This window comes from Camelus dromedarius, chromosome 19, assembly GCF_036321535.1.
Source record: "Camelus dromedarius isolate mCamDro1 chromosome 19, mCamDro1.pat, whole genome shotgun sequence".
In the NCBI taxonomy this organism is placed as follows: Eukaryota; Metazoa; Chordata; class Mammalia; order Artiodactyla; family Camelidae; genus Camelus; species Camelus dromedarius.
In genome coordinates this window covers 28,507,257-28,528,581 of record NC_087454.1, presented here as the reverse complement: position 1 = coordinate 28,528,581, position 21,325 = coordinate 28,507,257, and the positions used below count along the sequence as shown (strand labels likewise).

General features: G+C 53.2%; 2 protein-coding genes across 5 annotated transcripts in view; both read right to left on the bottom strand.

The window, feature by feature from the left end:
- Positions 1-8,231, bottom strand: part of PTK7 (protein tyrosine kinase 7 (inactive)) — a 56,013-nt gene extending 47,782 nt beyond the window's left edge. Inside the window, exon 1 of the mRNA XM_031434661.2 lies at positions 7,975-8,231. Coding sequence (XP_031290521.2) covers positions 7,975-8,053 — 79 coding nt within the window. The 5' untranslated portion in view covers positions 8,054-8,231. The remainder of the gene's footprint in view (positions 1-7,974) is intronic.
- Positions 8,232-9,475: 1,244 nt separating this feature from the next.
- Positions 9,476-21,266, bottom strand: KLC4 (kinesin light chain 4). 4 transcript variants are annotated; one of them, XM_010979498.3, is made up of 16 exons: positions 21,172-21,266; positions 19,318-19,599; positions 18,077-18,307; positions 16,614-16,695; positions 15,792-16,002; positions 15,270-15,357; positions 13,953-14,054; positions 13,491-13,664; positions 13,069-13,168; positions 12,828-12,880; positions 12,543-12,613; positions 12,267-12,375; positions 11,553-11,693; positions 11,152-11,267; positions 10,721-10,784; positions 9,476-9,938 (listed from the first exon to the last, which is right to left on the bottom strand). In XM_010979498.3, exons 2-16 carry the CDS (start codon positions 19,573-19,575, stop codon positions 9,888-9,890), a joined length of 1,851 nt encoding a protein of 616 aa, XP_010977800.1. In that variant the 5' UTR covers positions 19,576-19,599; positions 21,172-21,266; the 3' UTR covers positions 9,476-9,887. The 4 variants fall into 4 exon arrangements, with proteins under 4 accessions (XP_010977800.1, XP_031290525.1, XP_010977801.1 ...); XM_031434665.2 differs by having other exon boundaries at positions 10,721-10,781; XM_010979499.3 differs by lacking the exon at positions 21,172-21,266 and adding an exon at positions 20,801-21,149.
- Between the last annotated feature and the right edge of the window lie 59 nt (positions 21,267-21,325).

Below are 21,325 nucleotides of genomic sequence, written 5' to 3'. Positions count from 1 at the left end.
TAGATTTATGTCACTGACACACTCCCTCTGACTCTAGAAGACTGCTCCTAAACCCACCCCGTGAGTTAGCTCAGCTGCAGAATCCTCTCCACAACGTTGGCCTGCTTCCGAGGTGTGTGTGCAACATTTTATAGCTTCTACTGGTGACGTACATACAAGGATACCTGAGAAGACAGAAACAGCTCTATTACTTACCAGCTCTGCAGGCCTCAGCAGATCATATTTTGTGCCTCAGTTTCTTTACCTGTCAGATGCTTCCCAACCCAATTCTTCCAGGAAAAAAACAAACAAACAAAAAAAACCCAACCACCCTCATCCTGCCTCTGAGCCTTGTGGATAGGATGGAACGTCAACGTGAGTAAAAGCACTCTGTAAACTGCAAAGCTGGGTACAGCTGTCAGGTATCACAGACAAGGCTCTCCAGAAGCACACCAACCCCTTCTTCCCAACTCCCTTCTGTGCAAAAGAAGAAAAGGGGTTCCCCACCCGGGGCTGGTTCCTCAAATGCTGAGGATGAACCAGGTAAGTATTTCTGCCTTCCCATACCCAGATAAAAAAGTCTCGTTTTGTTTTTTCTCATAAGAACTCCCTCCCCAAACTCTCCAAACCTTTCCATTCCCCTTGGCACCCAGGGAATTACACTCTAATTCCAGCTGATCGAGTCTGAACACATGTGTGCCCACGCGCTAGAGCCTCCAGAATAAAACGCAGCCCTCAGATGAAAGTGCTCTTCCCAAACCCAAGGGCCAGGAGGACAGTCTTACGAGGTGTGGGAGGAGCACAGCTGGAGGCTGTGGATGGCAGGACTGGGTTGGCCTCAAAGGTCACCACAAGAAACGTCCTCCAAGATCTTTTCAAGCTAAGGCCCAGGAGGTAGGTGCGATTTGTCCAAGGTCACACAAGCAATCTGGGGCAAATGTGGGAAATAAATTCTGAGTGGCTCTTCTTCCCTGAAGACAGCCAGCTTCCTACATCAATTATCACAGCAGGCTAGAATCCTGAATCTACAAGGCAGCAGAAACCTTTGGCAGGGAAAGGAGCCCAGAAACATGCTGAGACCTCCAGAGCCACAGACATACACTGTGGAGTGGGTACAGCACTGGTGGCCCAGCCTCCCAGGCTTCTCTTGTTGTATATTATGAGCAGCAGCGCCCCACTCCACCACCACAGGAGGCAGAACTGTAGTGGAAAGGGCTCATCTGAAACACGTTACTAGAAGAGAGGCCGCCAAAATCATCATGGCCCACCAACTAGGAAGCAAAGAGCCACAAGTTGCAAGGCTCTCATTCCAATGGGACAGTCATGTATGACTGTACAGGTTGTGCACTGCTCAAATGCCCGGCCGAGGGGGACGTATTGAAATACTGCCTGTGCTCCATTAGCCAAAGCCCTGTGTCCTTGGGCAGGGCTGCATTCACTTGGAGGAAGGGCATCTATTTCTAATGTGCAAAAAGACACCTGAGAGCCAGCTGCTACAACCCCCCAGCAGTCCCAAGAGCAGACAAGCATTCTCCTCATTGCCCACCCCCCAACAACAACCCAAGAAGGGGACAAAAGAGAGCCGGTATGTCCTCTGGAGGAGAGCCAGTGTACGCTAGTGCCCACTCTGGCCACCTTAACCCCCCGTAGGGAGACCACACAGCACCTCAGGAACCTCCCCATGGCGCTCACTGAAGTTCCCACAAGTTATATAGAGTGACTACTGGGGAAACCCCACAGCCATCCTGCAACGAGAGAAGCCCTCCCTCAGGGATTATAAAAACCTGCCTCGCTGCAAAAAGCACAGTTTACTACTCATTCCCTGGAAGAACTTTCGCAAGCCGGGGGAGATGGTGGTTCCAAACCAGCGCTGACCACCTGGGGAGAATCTGCTACTGGGATTCAGGGAGGAAGAGTTCCCACCAGGGAATGCCAAATGGCTGTGCCCACATTGCTGAGCTGCTACTGGAATACTGAGACCCATTTAGAAAATCTGTGCTTTCAAATGAGAAAACTATTTCTAAAGCTGCCAGTCAGAGCGACTTGGTTGAACCCTCACAAACCATTTCAGAGACGGGACTGGAAAGAAAGGCTGACACCTTCAAGGGAGAAAAAAGGTCAGGGAAGAGACATCAGGGCTGGCCAGAGGGGCTGCTTCCCGGGGTCAGCCGCCTTCACAGCTGAGAGCACTACACCATAACTTCCAGAGGCAGCGGGCAGGGTAGGGGGTCAGTATCATCTGCATTTTGAAGATACAGAAACCAAGGCTTGGAAAGCTTAATGCACCAGCTCAGGGTCATGCAGTAAGGCAGCAATTGAGCCAGAATCAGAATACAGAAAAGCAGGTGTCACAGCACCACAGATATCATTTCTCTTCCTTTGTCACGTGTGATATTAGAAAAGAACCACCCAAGTTTTCAGACTCCTGGTCCAATGCCTTTCCGTCAGAATGATGGGTCACCACAGACAACCGCTACTGGCAAAGTCTGAAGCCCTCCCATGCTCCATGTGCTCCTGCATTATGGATTCACCTTTCCACACATTCTGGAATGTTCTTCTATCTACTTAGCACTTTACCAACTGGTGTTTTTCATTATACTTCATCTGATTCTTATCATCTTGTCTCCTTCCTGCCTCCTGCCCCACAGCTTCACTCACAGAAGACCCCCCAAAACTTCGAATTGAGCCCACCCTGAACCCCTTGGATTAATATCAACCTCTTTCTCATCACCACACCTCCACTTCTGACAGATAAGGCCTCCTGATGGGTAGGCAGTTGTTTCCAAACTTCGGTGTAGATAAGAATCTCCTGGGAAGCTCTTTTAAAATGAGTTTCCTTTTAAGACTTGAACTATGTGACTGGTTGGCTATTCAAAAATCACAATGTAATGTAATGAATGAGAAAATAAAATACTTGTCCCGGCTCATCCCCCGATGATTCTGATGGACAGACCTGCAGTAAGGCTCAGGTACCCCAAATTTTAATCAGTACCTCTGGTTACCCGCTTTCCCACTATATTCCCCGATGATCTGTGGACACATTTTTGAGAAACACAAATCCACTCGTCTTAACATGTGACTCACAATCCCTACCCCCATGACTCAGGACCCACTTATCAGAAGTTACAGAGACATCTAAACCAGCAAATGCATGTTCTGCTCACCACGATCCAAGCTTCCTGCAGGGAACTTGGATCTGCAGGACACCTGGTAGACTGCATTCTACTCACCTGTGTGTTCATTCGGTGTTAATGCATACAGGGACACAAGGGCTCAGTGACTCCAAACCAAGCTGCAAGAGGGGAGAGGCCCCCCGCCTAGATCAGCCCTTCCAACAAAACTTCCTCCCTGCCCCGCTGCTGCCGGGTAGCATTACTGGGAGGGAAATGGCCTGAACTCAGAGAAGAAAAGAGGATGGAAAAAGTGACATACTGCAGAGGGCTTCCTCAAACCACTGATTAGCTGTAGCAGCTCCTGCGCCAGCTCCACCAAAGCACTGGGGGGCTCAGCGGAGCTGAATGTGCACTCAGCAGTGAACTCAGAGAACCCCAAACAGGGCTCTAACCCAGCCACCATGCAGGACTTCCACACCCTCAGGAAAAAGGACCAGACAGATGGGAAGTGGGGAGTGGCCAGAGCAGGACTCAAGCAGAGAGGCCGGCGGCAGCTCGAGGGCCAGGCTCAAGACAGCACCAGCAACTGTGGCCCCACCACGGAGCTCTGCTCGGGGCACAGCTGCAGAGAGGCATGCACTGAGGTTAGGGAGGGCCCAGGAACACGGGCCAAGGATACCTACCCCTGTTTAATGACCCTTTCTTCCATCAGGAACACACCAAAGACTGAATCCCTGGCCCCAAATGCTCTTGGCTCAAATATTAAGAGTCTGAACTGGCCAGCCTCCATCCCAGATGAATCTCACAGAAGCTGCACTGGCTTAAACACACACAGAACTCACACAAACCCGCCTCACTCCAAAATACGAAATCCTCCAAAACCTTAGTAATTACAACAACTGTCGCAGCCCAGTGGACACATTGCCTCCATTGATGGACTAAATGTATTCCTGAATAAAATAAATAAATAAATAAAAATAAAAATAAATAAATGTATTCCTGAAAAGTCGTCCACAGACCAAAATTCTACCTAACAAATCCAGTTTCTCCACTGGCTCTCATTATAAAGTGAGACACGCTCCCCTAGGAAAAGCAGAGGCTCCAAGAGGAATTGAACTTTGCACTTAATGCTGAACACCTTCCGGAGTCACACATTTAGTGGATGCATTTCCTGACACAATCTAATTCAAATGCAACCCAAAATGAAGTAATTTTTAAGTGTATACATAGCACTGGAGAGTGTTCACATGACCTAAAAGTTACTGAGAGTGAGTCTTCAAATAACATGCAAGATCTAGGGCCCCAGATTCCTATCGTTGCAACAGGAAAGCTCTGTACCTTGCATTTCTATATTAGGAGCGACGCTTCAAGCAGGACTTCTGGAGCCTTGAGTGCAGTCACCTGGGGCACTTGTTAAAATGAAGACTGGTACTCCAATTCATGCTCCCAGGGAATGCTGATGCCGCTTGTCTTTGGACGTTGTTTTGGGTGGCAAAGTTGTGGACAGTCCAGGTCTCTGTTACAGAGCTCATAGTTGTTAAGCTGTGGCCTTTCCGGGCAGGTCAGCTTCATACAGAGAACAGATGCCCATGCCCAGAACTCTTGGAGAAAACCCGAACCCCTGCCACAGCAAAACTCAGAAAACCACCACAAAGGACAGACAGCCCAGAAACAGGGAAGGAAGATCTGGTTCCTTGATCGCGTCATGGTAGAGCAGACAGAAGGAGGGGAAACAGGCAACCCCAACCCAGAGAAGACGGAAAGGGCACAGAAGACCCCCTGCTGCCTAGCAGGCAAAGGGGCTGTTTACCTTTGCACTGGTCACTCTGCCCTTTACCCGAAAGCTTCATTCACCTTTTAATAAACCTAGATAAGGACCCACTATGAATAAGATACCGTGATGAAAGTTAAATCTCGTCATTAAGTTAAAACCCAAGTGGGGCCAAAATATGGAAGGTGTCCTAAGAGACCAGAAGTTCTCTAGGCGATCGTGTTCTGGGAGGAAGCAGAGGTGGGGCGAGGCAAAAGAGAGGGGAGGCAACACATACTAGGGGACTGGCCAGAAAGGAAAGAAAGGTCTGAAAGAGCCGAGATGGGCTGGAATGGAGGGTTTCAGTGAGTGGAAAATGTTTATTGTTGGGGTGACTGCACAGCTGGGAAGGTATGTTGGGAGCACACCACTGGAGAGGAAGAACAAGAAAGGGCCCTTTCTATACGTCATTACATTTAATCCTCAGCACAACTCCAGGAAGTAAGTCCCTTGACAGAGAAGGCAAACTGTGAGGTTAAGAAATCTGCCAGGGCCACAGGGCCTGTCAAAGAGTTTGAGTTGCTGTTTTGCCAAACACTGCATCTCCACAGCCTGGGCTCTCTTCCCCACTTAACCCTGCCCTGAATGCTAGGAGTGTGACTAGGTCCTCTGGTTAAGTGACATGCAGAGATTACCCTTGTCCTCCCGCCATACTCCCTAACATCTGAGAAAGGCCTGAATCACTGATAAAAGGCTTGAATTACAGGCTGCAGAAACTATCTCAGGACGTGACAACTCAATTTCCCCAAAGAAACAAGAGCCTAGAGGAAAGTACCCAGAGAGGGGGATGGGAACAGGGGTGGGCAGTGACCACAACTTACCATTCCAACGGCGGGGTGAAGAAGCCCAGGTTTCAAACGTCAAGCCCCCTCCTCCTCCACCATATTTATCACAATGGGGATCTCAAAGTTTGGAAAGATCCTCAGACATTTACAGCATAATTACCCAAACTTCAAAATGGCCTAATCCACAAAACTAGTCGGCCTAGGTCCCTTACTCCAGCCTTATTAACAGCGGGGTCTCACTACAACTCCAGCTAATTACACAGTTAAACAATGAGATGGAAAAATCTACTGTAATCCATTTAAAAATCGTTGCCCCCCTGAAGTCATGTGTCCAGGGGTGGGTTGAGTCCCTGGATTTCACTGGAAGACAGACAGCAGGCGCCCAGCCTCGGCTGAAACTGTTTACAGCACACGGGCAGGTTCCACACCAAGGCACATTTGGTGGAACTGATTTAAGGCTCTCATTAAAATGTTCCTTTGTTGAGCACAAGACATCTCTCACCCCCAGAGGAGATTCCAGACCTCCAGTCCCAAGCCCTCAGCCTGCCCTAACTTCCCCCCAACCCCCCGCCCCTGACCCCCAGGAACCCTCCCTCCGCCCCTGCTAAACACCCGTCACCGGATTAACATTGATTAACATCAGAGTCGTCTTCTCACGGAAGGAATTTAGGAATTTGGCATTTGTTGAACAAGAGCCCGTCTCCACCAGAATCTTCCCTGGACTCCAGAACTCTAAACATCAGCAGTGAAGGCAGCCATATCAGGTGACCCACACACCAAAACTCGAACAGTCCACCGACCTAGGAAAGCTGTGAGCTCGGGCTACCAGCCCATATGGCTGGGCCCCCAATCCTGGCCATGCAAAAAACTTTCATACTTCCTCTGGGAGCAGATGTGGGTTCTGCCATGAGCTTAACCATCCCACACATCAGAAGGAACACAGAGCGGCTCCAGAAAAACCTACAAATCCCGAGAACTTGTTCTTACCTCGGCCCCAGGTGACAATTACCTCTCCTTTTACAACTAGGGGTAGAGGAGAAGTTGATTTCATCCATACCAAACCCCCTTGACAGCTGGCAGGCCAGGAAGATGTCAGAAAAAGCAATTCTCTACCCCCCACCCTCCCCATGGCTACTCTTCAAAGGAAGAGGAAAGTGATAAGCCAGGACCAGGTCTCCTGGGCAGGGTTCCCCAAGCAAGGGCTGCTGCCAGGATCCTCACCAAAGATTTCGTGTTTTGGAAGTGGGGTGGGGCAAGGGTCAAACTTCCACTCCAGACTGGTTGGGGTGTGCGGGTAGCTTGGCGCTTTCCTCTAAAGCACTTCAACATCTCAGTGGTGACTCTCAGGTGTGACCTGGCCAGGAAATAAAGGTGTGTGGGATAGAGGGGTCTCGTCCAGTCGGCCCCGGAGATAGAGGCCGCACCCTCCTCAAAATGCTGAGGCCCTCCAAGAAGACAGAATGAACTCTTTTTTGCCTTTCTGCCCATAGAAAAGAGAGATTTTCTTTCCGTGTGGGGAAGAGAGAGGATGGAAATCCAGGAAGGAGCAGAACCAATCCCGTCCGCACCTTTGCAGGCCGGCCATGCCCGATTTTGGCAGCGGCCTTCACACATTAGTCACCGCGACAGCCTGGGATTCTCAGCTCCCCAGATCCGACCCTGGCAGGGAGAGGGTTCAGGGATCGGGCCCAGGAGCTGGAGGAGATGGGGCGGCCCCTCATTCTTCCTTTCTTCCGCCCTCACCATCAGGGCCATCGGGGTCCCAGCCTAGCCCAGGAACTTGGAGGAGGGAAGCCGGGAGCGCCGGGCCGGCATAGGTAACAAAAGCTCCGCGCCCTGCGCGCCGCAGGTCGATCCCTCATCCGGCCCCAGGCCAGCCTCCCTCACCTAGGCTGAGCCTGTCGCGGGGACTCGGTCTCCCCCACCGCCAACTACCGAGTTGCACCCCCTAAGTGGAGGGCAGTCGTTTCTTTCCCTCAAAGAAACTCCCCACCGGGGCCCGGGAGCCGACAACTCCCGAGCAAACTCTCGGCTCAGGCCGGGAAAACTCTAGGGAGGCTGGAAACGCGTCCTCGAGGGCGCGGGGGCGAGAGGGGCCCTGGGCGAGTGCCGGGGGGCTTCGCCACCTCCCAGTTGCCGGGACTTCGCCCCTCCCCAGCGAGCCCCTGCCCTACGTCCGGGTGTCTCTCCCGCTCCAGCCGCCCAAGCCCACCTCCCCGGTGCTCACTTTACCCCGCGGGGCTCCCGCGCTCCCCGAGCCGAGCTCCCCCAGCTCGCCGGGACTCACCGCCCAACAGCGGCAGCAGCAGGACGCTGAGAAGAGGCAGCCGGCGGGGGCTCCTCAGGGCTCCGCGCGCGGCTCCCATCGCCGCAGGCCCGGGGAACGGAGTGGGCGGGAGCACGGCGGGCTTGCGGTCTGCACTCCCTGGCGGGCCAGGAGGCCGAGCGCACAGGAGCGCGGGCGCCGCTGCAGCAGCCGGAGCCCGAGCCCGAGGCGTCCCGACCCGGAGCCGCGCGCGCCGGGTACCTCCGAGTCCTCGCGCGCCGCCGCCGCCGCCGCCGCCGCCGCCGCCGCCTCCAAGCCCCGCCCCGCGACGCCCCTTCCCCGCCAGCCGCCGCGCGGCGCCCCGCCCCCTAGACGCCCCCTCCCCGCTGTGTTGGGGAGGAGCTCGCAGTTGGGGGAGGGGTCTGGAGATGGTTCCAGGACAGAGGGAAGGCGTCCCAGGGGAGTGCGGGGACCTCCTGAACGAGGTAGGGGAGCGGAGGCTGTGCCTACCGCCTAGTCTTCAGGGAGTCAGGGGGCCCAAAGTGACTTTTGTGATTCCATGGCTCCTGCGGAAGATGGTTGGTTCTGGGCTTTCTTGAGGGCTCTGACCAACACTTCCCCCAAATTCTCTGGGTAGTGGGGAGAAAGGTGGACTCTAGCTCACTTCTCAACAACCTGAAATCCTCAGGGAAACCTAGAACAGAAGAGTGTCCTTGGTGTCCCTAAGCAAGGTACCCTGGAGGTACTGTGGAGCTCCAGGAGAGATGTAGCCTGGAAAGTGAGGGACCAGTTAGTGCATGACTAGGGTCTGGTTTGACTCTGGACCAATCTGAGCCCAAAGGTGTAAAGAGAATGGGCTCTCTGAAGGCTGTTAAACTGACAAATTCATCCCAAGTCCATCTACAGGCAGTCTGGGCTGTGTCAGGGCATGGCCAAGTCTCCAGCTGTGGGGAGGCCCAGTACAGCCCTTGTTCCAGGCACCCCCCCCTAGCGACACCACCCCCACATTCTTTCTTTGTTGTGAAAGCAGCAAGGGGTGTAGGAGGCGGGTCAGGAGGAGTCAAGCTTTAGAAGATGGGCCCCAGCTGCTGCTGGGCCTCCAGGATATGCTGAGAGGGGATGGATAGTTAAGTGCCTCGTCCCCCTCCGGAGCTCTGGAGGGCCCCCCAGGCCTTCTTAGACCTCCCTTCCCCCAAGCAGCTGGGGGGAGGAGGGGCCGCCACAGACGGCCTCACAGGCTGGGAGCAGTGGCGCCAGGACTCCAGGGTCCTGACACATGGCTACCACATGTCCCTGATAACCCAGTACACAGCACCTTCTCTTTGGTTTTGGGCCTCCCCCACCCCCCAGATGCCTTCCTGCAGGCCCTACTGGAGAGGATACAAACAGGGGACGGACGAAAGAACAGATCCAAGAAGCAACGTTCCTCCTTCCGCCCCATCCATCACTGCCCTTCGCCCTCCTGGGAAGGGCCCCAACTCAACCCTTGCTTCCTTCCCTTTTCAATCAGGACTCCTGTGGCTGAATGGTTACCTGATTCTTTTATTTAAGAAAAGTGAAATACATGGACCTGAAGTGAGGCAGCAGAGGGAACAAGGAAGGCCAGGGCAAGGCAGGCTGGCTGGCCAGCCTCGAACCCTCTGACAGAAAAGCCAGCAGCACGCTGCATCGGAGGTGCGTACCTGCTCCTTGCCCACCTTGGGGGCCTTGGAGCTATCTACTCTAGAGGACCACAGGATGGGGAGAAGATGTCCTGAGGGTCCTTCCTGAGGGGGATTCCTGAGGAGGGAGCCAAGACCCTAAGGGCAGCAGCAATCTTCTGGTTATCTGCTCCCCCTTCACTGCCCCACCTTGGGGTTGGAAGAGCTAGGAGCAACAGGGAATGCTGTGAGGGCTGTGGGGGTACCCAGCAGACCTGGGGTGGGGGTTGAATGTCAGCTGCTTGAAGAGAGGTCCATACTGCTGGCGCTGAGGCCCCGGGAGACCTGAAACCAACAACATCATGCCATCAACCCAGGGACCTCAGCCTCCCAAAGACTGTCCCCTGGAGCCTGTCCATCTCAAGGCTGCAATCTCTCTCTGGACCTAGGACGGACCCTGTAACCTCAACCCAAGCTCTGGGGCTTTGTTTAGCCTTTACTGGGATTTCCCAGAAAGCCACAATGTGATGGAGAAAATACCTGGAAGAACCACATGAATATTGGCATATACTTTGAATGCGTTGATACAAGTGATTATTTCCCATTAAATTGTCATTGCTTGATAACTCACAGAGAAAAAAATGTGACAATGAGTGTGTATATGTCCATGAATAACTGAAAAATTGTGCTGAACACTGGAATTTGACACAACATTGTAAAATGATTATAAATCAATAAAAAATGTTAAAAAAAAATTGCCATTGCTGTTTGCTCAAATGGAGATGAGTTAATACTTTTTTCTTTTTCCTTTCTCATCTACAGAGTCCTGAGTCCCCCAGGTGAGGAGTGTGGTGGCTGAATAGGAAAAGCCATTAGTATCCCCAAATCATTCTTGAATGTTCAGAGAACATCAATTCCTGTTCCCCTCCTGATTAATTTATTTGCTACTATCTCTAGCCCGAAACTGTCCCTTGGTGGTCACTACCCACAACAAGCTGTCTGCCTGATTCCTGTCTGCCCACCTCCAATTCCCTGACAGAGTCTTCATCCCAGATGACTCTCCCCTCCCCCACTGGGCTTGTCCTTTCCTTCTCACCCACCAATATGCTTACGAGCCCTACTCTCACCTGGAGGGGTGCTGCACTGGGCTGGTTCAGATAGTTCAAGGAGGCTGCCCGCTTCATGTTGCTGCTATGATGGAAAAGAAAGAATTGAGGCCTCTTCTCTTCCCTGTGGGTGGCCCAAAAGCTATGGGCCTCTTGGGCACAACCACCCACCGGAAATGAAATCACTGCCTCTCCACTATCCGACCCGCCGCCCCAACACACACGTACAAGCTCTCTTATCTGCATCAGTAGCCAGCATCAGCTCGGGTGGTGTTCCCCCCCAACACCCCGACTAGGGTAGCCGTTTTTCCCACATTCTCTGTCCATGCCATCCCATTGACCTCCTCCACTTTTCTCTCCAAGACACTTGTCCTTCAGAGATGAGGGGCCAAGAGGAGCTGGAGGCCAGGGCTCACCTGGCTGCTCTGCCACATCTCAGTCACACTGTGTACCTGGAGGGTCGGGGCTCGGTCCCCTGGAGCTTTCTCACCAAAAGTTCGCTGCTTCTACGAAGCACATCCCGGATCTTGCCTAGAGAGCCGCTCCTCTGCAGGGCCCCACTGCCATCCTGGCAGAGAGGGATGGGGAATGGAAGCTAAGGGGATCCCAGGCAGACTGGCTTCTGGGTCTCCTCCTGCCATTTATTCTGCACATCTCCCCCGGCTCCCAAAAGCCCAGTGACTGACAACGAGAGCCCTGTCCACAGCTGGCTTGCAGAGAGACCCCTGAGAAGGATGGGAGAACTGAACTGGGATGGGAACAACGCGCCCTCATATCCCATCCACATCCTACGGGATCACACTGGCAGCAGCAGGAGGGGCAGGAGAGAGCAAGGGGAAATGATCAGACTTACCCCTGACCACTCCACAGCCACGGAGGCATCTTCACCTCCCCCAAATTTCACGCTGCCTCCAAGACCCTCGTGGAAAGTCCTTCCACTGTCACCCTCCCCAAGCAGCTCAGCCACCTTGGTCTGGCTGATAGGGTCAGTGCCCTGGAAGGAAAAGGAAGGAGCTGGAACTTCCCACTTCTGAACTCCTCAGGGTGGGGCTTTCCAACTTCTTCACCATCAGCCACAGCAAAGACAACATTTTCCCTTGTGCTGCCTCAGTACATTCTGGAAAGGAAATGCCCACCTTTTCTATCTGCAAAGCATCCCTACATATAGATTCACATCTATCTTTAGCCATGGCCCACGCTGAGTGGATTTCAGGACTCACTAACGAGCCAAGACCCGCAATTTGAGAAACTCTGATTTAGGGCTCCCCTCAACTGCCACCCTCTCACCCATTCCACCATGCCCCTCCTCAGAAGGTTCTTCATGTTGTGAGAGAGCAGGGCTTCCCTGTTAATAGTCCCATTTAGTGGAGTGAACCTTGAACCACAAACGGAAGGTAGGGGGTAAGAATACACTTAAAAACAACCACAACCACAACCACAAGAGTGTCTCACCTTCCTCTCCTCGTCTTCCTCTTTACTCTTCAGAGACTCACAAGAAGCCTCAGTGGTTCCCCGTCCCATCCCAGGGCCCTACCTTCCTGACCTCCTTCCCCTCCTGGTCTCTGACCTGTTTCCGGGAACGCAGGGCACATTCCTCCAGGGTCTCAGCTGCCTCCAGCTTTCCCTGGCGCCTGTACAGAGCTCCCAGGTTTCTCAGAGTCGTGTTCACTGTGGGGCTGTGGTGGGTGAGACCAGGGAAGGAAGAGAAGGTGGGTTCAGAAAACTAGGAGGGAGTGGAGCTAAGGCCAAGGGAAGATGAAAGGGAAGAGGGGGAAGGTCCAGAAGGCTGGGATCTGGGCTCCGAAGACATCGGAGCCAAACCGGCTTCTCACTGGCAGCTCACCTGCTTACTTTGCAGGCCTTGTACCAGCCTCCATACTCAGCATAGGGTGTGCTGCCCTCTCGGTGCCGGCTCTGCGGGAGGACAGAGAGGGAGGAGAAGGCAGAGATGAGAGTACAGAGATGCTGGGATGCAAGCTGGCACAGGGCTGGGGTGCAGGCTGGGCTGGGGAAGGCACCGTGCATCCGGGGCTGGTGCTCATGTGGGAAATGAGGAGCTGGGCTGGTGCAGGGGAAAGTCAGAGGCCCTGGTAGGCTCAGGTTCCCCAGGCTGGGCCCCCTCACTCACTTTGCTCATTTCCTCCCGCTCTTCTGCATGCATCCAGATGGGCTTGTGGTTGTCTGGGGGTGATACATGGGATGGGAGGGCAAGATTAGAGAACAGAGCTGGATGGTATGGGGGGAGCCAGGACCCAGAGGCTGACAGAGCTGGACTAAAGGGGTCTGGCTCCCTCGAGAACCACTGTGGTCAAACCCCCAACCTTTGATCTGCATTTCCTTTCCTCCCTGCCCCGGCCGTCCCCACTCACCATCCACAGACCCAAACTCCTGCACGTGGGCGCGGGTCAGGATCTCTTTATAGAGCGTCTCAGCCTCAGCATATTTGCCCTGTTTCAGGTAACAGGAAGCCTAGGGCAGGAAGGGAAAAACACAGGAGCAAGAGAGGAGGTCAGGACACAGCCAGGTCTGGGATGTCCACGTCTTGGTCTCTTTATGACTCTCCCCAGAGATCCTCCTCACACCTCCTTTTCGAGCTGCAGGGTCCCAGGTGTTCCCACTCCACTCTCAAGGGGCAGTGGCCCTTCTGCCTTCCCACCGGGAGGAAGCAGAACCCTCAGCCCCAAAGGCAGCCCCAGAGATGGGCACAAAGGCGATGAGGTTAGTGAACCAAACTATGATGCTTCCTCCAACCCCCGCCTCCTCCCACGGCCCTTACTCCTCCATCCCTTACCAGGTTGTTCTTGGTTCGGGCTACATTAGGGTTGTCCGGCCCCAGCTGCCCCTCGTAGATGGCCAGTGCCCGCCGGTAATAACGTTCCACGGCCTCATACTTGCCCTGGTTTTGGCACAACAGGGCCAGGTTGTTCAGCTGCTTTGCCACATCGGGGTGGTCGGTGCCCAGGACCTGAAGGGATGCAAAAGATCAATAGCTGTGATGTGTGTGTGTCTGTGTGTGTGTCTGTCTGTGTGTGTGTATGTCTGTGTGTGTGTGTGTGTCTGTGTGTGTGTGTGTGTCTGTGTGTGTGTGGGCATGTGCCCATGCAGGGAGCAAGCGGAAGGGAAAGATGGAACAAAGCACAAGGCAGAGATGGGGGGTGAGACAAAAAGAAGTGAGGGAAGAGGGCAGACTGGAAGAGAGACCATGGAGAAGGGGTCACCGCAGCATGCAAGGACGGGTAGAGGGCACGAGCACCTGTTCTCGAATCTCCAGTGCCCGCTGGCACAGCGGCTCCGCCTCCTTGTATTTGCCCCTTTTGCCATAGAGCACAGCCAGATTGTTGAGTGTGGCAGCCACCTGGGAAGATAGGCCTGTCGCCATCAGATGCTGATGCTGCAACGGACCTCGAACAGCAGGGCCAGAGGTAGGGGAAGGGACACTGCCGAACCCAATGGCTCTAAGTTTCCCCGTGAGGTGAGGGTGGTCTCCCCATCTAAGGAGAGTGTTAAGACATTCTGGGAGCAGGGTTTTTTTTGGTTGCCATAAAGATTGGGGGCACTGTTAACCTTTGGGGAGGCAAGGATGTTACAGATGTTGTGCATGTGTGGGACAGCCCTGCCAACTTTTAAATGTCCTGCCAGACATTCAAACGCTGAATAGATGCTTTGACACTTGCTGGGATATCAAAACAGGAGTTCTGTTTTCTGAGATGCATCACCCCTGTCTATCACACGGCATAAGACAGGGAATTATTTTCACGGTCAGCTCATTTTCAAAAATAGCTGATTTCTTATTCCACTCTGACAATCTAGCATTTGTCTTGGCATATTATCCCTACTTAAGGTTATTTCTCTCTTTCTCTTATCATGAACAACTAAATCTGGTTTGTTATTACTTATTCTAACACTGGATTTTAATCTCATATGCATCAATTCTTCTGCTTTGTCATTTTCCTGGTACATACTTTTACATAGAATGACTTGCTGGCTTTACTTCTTCTAAATCTAAAGTTCTTCACTCGTTACGTATGAGACTACTACATTATGTCCTCCACTGTTGCTATACTCAATACAGCTGTTCTTTCATTTTATTGTGATTTAGAAATTATATGTATCATTTTATTATAAATTACTTTCCTTGATTCTCTTTCATATTAATAGAGTATCATTCAATTTTTTGGGAAACTATATGTGCAAGTAGGTTACATTATCTATGAGTTAAATTTCAGGAAAATACTCATTATAAGAAGGGGTCATTGGGTGGAGGGTATATAGCTCAAGTGGTAGAGAGCATGCTTAACGTACACAAGGTCCTGGGTTTAATCCCCAGTACCTCCTCTAAAAATAAATAAGTAAACCTAATTACCTCCCCCGACAATAAAATTTTTTTTAATTAATTTAAAAAAAAGGAGTCATTGGGTCTCAGAGAGTTGAGAACCACTGGGATCAGCAGCCAGTGCCTGAGAGAAAGGCATCCTCATGCCTCTTTCCTGAACACCCCCAGGGAGCGGGCTGAGGGCAGAGGATGGACAAGCTAAGAAGGCACAGGGTAAGGAGGGCAAGGACTACTGACAGCAGGGTGGTCCGGGCCTAGGGTGCGCTCTCGGATGCTGAGGGCATCATTTAGCAGGTGGGCAGCTTCCTTATACTTATTCTGGTCCCTGTAAGAGGACAAAAGTGAAAAAGGGTTACCCTGAACTCTGCCCCCAAGCCATCTCCTTACCTCCTTCCCTTTGGGACAACTGAGGTACATTTAGGGATTGGGGTCCCCCATGAAGGGAATCCTGGTGGGAGGGGTGAGAAGGGTTCACCGACACACCTGGAGTGTTGCCATGCCCAGAGGAGGCCACAAGTTACAGGACACAAGAGACAAAAACAGAGAGAAAGAGACCCTGCCCAGAGCTGAGGGATGTGTATTCTCTGAGGTCAAGGGCTCAGGGATGAAAGCATGATTCCTAGTACAGGAGAAAGCCCCCTGGTGGGGTACACCGCGGAGGGGGAAGAGGTACCCTATGGAGAGGAGTAAAGGGAGCCAAAGGTGGACGAAGGTGGGAACGTAGAGGCAGGTTTGGGCAAGGAGGAGGGCAGTGCTCACCGGTACACCAAAGCCAGGATGTTGAGCATGGTGGCCACATCAGGGTGGTCGCGGCCAGATGTGCGCTCCAGGTCCTCCAGTGCCTGCTTACAGAGTGGCACAGCTACCTCGTAGCGACCCTGGGCTGCATACTGGATCACCAGGTTGTGCAGAGTCCGCAACCTCGCTGGGATCTCGTAGCCGCTGTGCTGGGCGCCCCGGCCGCGGGACACTGTATCACCGCAGAAAATGACTAGGAGACTTCCTCAGACAACGCTGCCTCTCCCTTTGCAGTTTGCCCTCCCCCACTCCCACTCCACGTCTTGTTCTGGGCCTGTGCCCACCCCCACCAGGCTCCCTCTAGAGACCAGCCTCAACTACTATTCTTTTGCCCATTCTCTTGCCTCTGTGTCCAGCACAATCCCATCTGCTCCCCCAGTCATTCATTCATTCAACAAACATTTACACAGCCAGCATGAGCCAGGGGCTGTGCAGGGACACAGAGATAAGAAAGAGCTGGTTCTTCCCCTAGAGGAACTCATGCTCTTCCCCTCCAGGGTCATCCTCCCACTCGACAGTGAACTCCTTACTGGTGAGACCTGTGTTGTGCTCATCGTGGTCTCCCTAGTGCCCAGCACAGTGCCCAACACACACTAAATACTTAATAGATGTTGATGAATAAGGAGGAGGCTTAGGAAATCAAAGCACTGGTCCCCAGCCCATCTCCAGGGGAAATGGAGAACCTATCCCTGGATGGTGAGCACCCTGTGTTCAGGGTGAGCCACAGCTGGGACCGGCCTCCTGCTGCCCCTCTTCCCCCTCCAACTCCAGAGGCAGACTCACAACCATTGCTGGGGTCCTCTTCCTCCTCATTGGGGAAGAGGTCATCCAGAGAATCTTTGGAGGCATCACCTTCCTTCTCCTCCTGGAAGGGAAGCAGTGGCATATCTGGGCCAAGATAGTCCCAGTGGCCTCTTCAGGCCCCCTCTAAGCCATGAAATCACTGACAGGTGGGGCTTAGGCTAAGTCCCTTGTTCAAGTCCCCGCCCCTGGGAAGGCCAGTATCTGTCCCACCAAGCTTAGGCCTCTGTTGTTTGTAAAATACAGAGATGCTTCAGCTAGAATCTCATGACTTTCCCTTCCTTCACATCCAGAGAGGTTCCTTCCCAAGCACCCTCATCCCCCAGCCTCCACCTCTCTCCCCCTCAGCTCTACTAATTATAGTCCCGTGTTGATCCCTGTGTGCTTACACTGATTATACGTCTGTCCTGTTTCTCCTGAAGGCAGGGCTGTGTCTGACCTTATGGACATGTACCTGAAGTGTCTAGTTCAGCCCATGCCCCTCATCAGCCACCACTTACTCCTGGACTTAGTACCCAAACCTCACTGTCCAACCTGCTTCCACACTGGGTAAAAGTGCTTTGCCCCTCCAGGCCCTGCAGCCTTGTACAAACACCTCCAACTCTCCTGCTCAGATCACCAGTGTGTCCCATACAAATCATCCCACTGTCTCTGGGGCAGACCACCTTTCCAGCCCTGGAGCCTTATCTGTCACACGCACACACACACTCTGTCTAGAAAGCTCCACCCTCTCCCTCCTTGACCAAAATCCACCCCAATTCCTAATCCATTCAAATAAAAAAATCCAACCTAAATCTTACCCATCCCTGTACGCCCCTCCTCTGTGAATCTTTCAGACCATTCCAGCCCCCATGAACCTATCTCCTTGGAACTCCTCCCACCCAACCACTCCTCCAGCACCGGGCACTGCTGCTTTGTGTGTTCACATACATGTTCCCACATGTAAGCCTTGTTCCTACAGCTACAGTATAAGCTCGAGAGGACAGGAACTCCCTTTTGTGGTTCCTCACATCTACCCGATAGACATCTTGCACTGCCTAAGGCACAGAGATATATAAATGCCTGTTGAACGAGGGTTAAATTCCACATACTTTGAAACCAGATTTTAGAAGGACTTGTTCAACTGGGCTGTGCTCTCCCTAACTGGGGTACTTAGGATTCTGAATTGGAATTGCCTCGGTGCTTATCTGTCTCCCCCATAAACCTGTGAGAGCGGGCTCTCGGTCTGTCCTGTTCATTGTCCATCCCCTGCAAGTGCATGGTGCCTGACATGTTCATAGTCATTTCATCGAATGTTGACTGAATGAGTGACTATTACTTCCCCCTTGCTGTCATCTGGAGTGGCGTTGGGACCTGAATTCGGCCAGGCTGGGGCAGGTGGGGGCTGCTGGCCCTCGAGGAGGACTCCTGGGGCGACCCCGCCCCCGCACGCCCTGCAGGCTCACCGCAGCGTGCCCATCCTCATCGTACTGCCGCAGCTGCCCCAGGAACTCCAGGTGCTTCTTTTCCTCCTCCAGCTGAGCCACCGCCTGTTCACTGCGCTGCAGCCGCTGCTGGGTGCCCGCCAGCTCATCCCGGAGCCACTGGTTCTCCTGGCACAGCCGCCGGACCTGAGCCCGCAGCTTCTGTTTCTCCGACTCCACTGTGCTCAGGTGGCTGGCCAAAGCCAGCATCACCTAGGTGGGCACATCCTGTGAGTGTCAGACTCCGGGTAGGAGTGTTATGGGATAGATGGGAGGGGAGCCTACCGGGAGGAGGCAAGACTGACAGGGGTCAGGAGGTAGCTTGGAGAATGATGGTTCTACTTTCAAAATATATCCTGGATCCAACTCCTCACCACTGCCAGAGCCACCGCCCTGGGCCAAACCACCATCCATTCCTTCCAGGATGACGATCATAACTTCCTCTCTGGCCTCCCTATTTCTGCTCTTGTTCCCCTAGAATCTGTTCTCAACCCTGCAGCCTGATGGTCTTCTTAAAATGTTAATTTAGACCACATCACTCCTCCGCTCAAAACATTCCAATCGCTTCCGTCTCACTCAAAGTAAAAGCAAGGTCCTTTTGATGGCCTACAGTTCCAAACACTCTGTCCCCTGCCCCCACCCCCATTACTTCTCCAGCTTCATTTTCTGTTTTGCTTCCCCTCATTCACTGCACTGCACTGCACCGCACTGACCCGCGTTGAGCTCATCGGGAGGACTCCAGGTCCAGGCCTTTGCACTTGCCATCTGCTCTGCTCAGGATGCTCTTCCCCCAGTTATTGTACATCTCAACGTCTCATTCCCTCATCTTCAACTCTCTGCTCAAATGGTGCCTTTTCAGTGAGGCTTTTATCGACTATTCTACCTAAAATTGTATCCTCTCTCCTTGCTCTATTTTTATCTTTTAACCTTAGCAATTATCTCTCTGGTATACTGAATCACTTACTTATTTGTGTATTGTCTACCTCCCCTAGCCAGAATTTAAGCTCCAAGATGGCAAAGCTTTATGGCTGTTGTGTTCAGTGACGTGTCTCTAGCATCCAGAATTGTAGTGCCTGGCACACTGTACAGGCTTACTACGTATTTACTGGATGAATGAATGCAAACATCTAGGACATGGGGATCCCAAGTGACCCCAAAGCTCCAATCAGACAACTGCTCCTCCATCGAAGCTAGGCCACTTGGCACTACCTCTACCCCCTTACCTGCGCCTCACTCAGCCCCAGCTCGATGTTTTCCATGGAACGGCGCAGCTGCCGGGCCTTCTCATGCACCAGCCCTTCTTCATGGCCTCCCTGCTGCAGACACTCGATGGTGTGGGAGAGGCTTTGCAGCACAGCCTGGTGTTCACTGTGTAGAGCCTCCAGCCCTTGGCTCACCAGACGGGTGCTCCCCAGGATCTCCTCCTGGCTGAGCCGGTGCCCTGCAGTCTCATCCCGCTGTCCCAACACCAGGCCTGACATCCTGGCAGGGGGCCCTTGCCTGGGCTACAGAGAAACAACAGAGCTCAACTGGAGTAAAGATAGGAAAGAGTGGCTGAACGCCTTGGGTAGAGGGTGGTGGGGATCCAAATGAAGGGATGAGAGTGAGTGGGGGGGGGGGTCCCCTGTGGTTTAACTGGAGAGAGAGAGAGACCAGCGGGGAGGCAGCTTGCGACACTAGACACAAAGCTAAGGTTGTTGGAAAGAGACAAGAAGAGGAATTGAATTGACTAAGAAAGACTGCAGAAGGAACAAAGGTGCTGAGAAGTAACAGAGGGATTTCGAACTAAGGAACAAGAGAACAGAGAAGCTGGAGAGAGAGCTTGGGTTAGGAAAGGGAATCAGGAGAGGAGAGGCTGCACTACAGGGAACACAGAGGGTGTCTGAGAGAGTTGCAGAAGCAACGGGGTTAAAGCAGACAGGAGATACACAGAAAAAAGTGCAGAGATTTCAAAAAAAGGGAAGAACAGCTTTCAAAGTTAAATGAAGAAAGAGAAGGGAAGGAAAAGAAGAGGAGCCTTCACCACAGGACCCACATGAGAGGCCCAGAGGCTCATGGTCTTCAGGCTGCTCCACCCACAGAGCTAAGCCCAGCATCTCCAAACCTGGTCAGCCCTGCTTCTTTCCCCACTAGCCTGAAGCCCCAGGTCTCAGGATGTCTTCCTACTTCCTTGAAAAGGCCTCCTTTTTCATCTTTGAAATCTTCTTACCCTATAGATAGCCCTTGGTTGTGGCGTTCAGGCAGGAGCCCGGAAGAAACTGTTCTAGCAGCCAAGGATTCAGAAGGATCTGCCCTGCCCAAAGTCCAGAAGTCCAGCGTTCCCACCCCTTCTCTCACAACTTCACAGCCACCCAGAGGACTTGGCACAGAGCCCCACCCAGGACAAATGCCCTCCCACCTCCTACCTACAGATCTTCAAAGACGACCAATGTCCCTCCTCCTTCCCCAAGCCAACCTCCTACCCCAAGCCTGAGGAGTTATTTTCTCCCAAGAACGAAGTGAGATTTGATCTGAGACCTGCAGCAAGGGGCGTGTCTGGGAATGGGCGAGGAGGAAGACCTGGTCACTTCTATGGCTTTGTCTCTATCATGATCACACTCTAATAGGCTCTGAGAGGAGTCACCTTAGGTTGCCTCCCAGACGCCTAATGATGCAGGGAAGGATGGCAGGTCCGCTGAGCGGCTGCGGGATCACAAGGATACGCACCGCTGGGGGTTGGTCTCGCGGGCCTGGGAGTGCGGTGAAGTTTCCCAGGCTGTCGACATGCCCTGAGGCCCAGGGTGGGGATAGAACGAGATGCGCAAGAGTGATGGGAAGAGGTCCGCGTCGCGAGCGAGTACCCGGGGCCAGACAATCCCGAGGTCACTGAGTCAATAGGTAGCGCAGGGGGCGGGGCAGACCTTCTGTCTGTCTGTCTGGAGGCCGAGGGGCGGGAAGAATCACGGGGGGCGGAGTTTTTGAGTCTAACTGGAGTGTGTGAAATCCGACGGAGGGGCTCATTTGGTCATCTGCCCGGGAGTGCAGGAAAGAGGTAGCGGGACCTCAACTCTCAGCCCAGAGGACCCTCAAAGACTCACCCGCAGTCTGTCGGTCTCGCTGCCACCCTTGCCGGTACTGCCCCTTTAAAACCATCATGGCTGCCGCTCGAGGCAATTGTTTTGACTGCTCTGAGGGGCGGAGTCTGCTAGCCAGTCACGCGACCTAACAGCCACCCCGGGATTGGCTCTGACC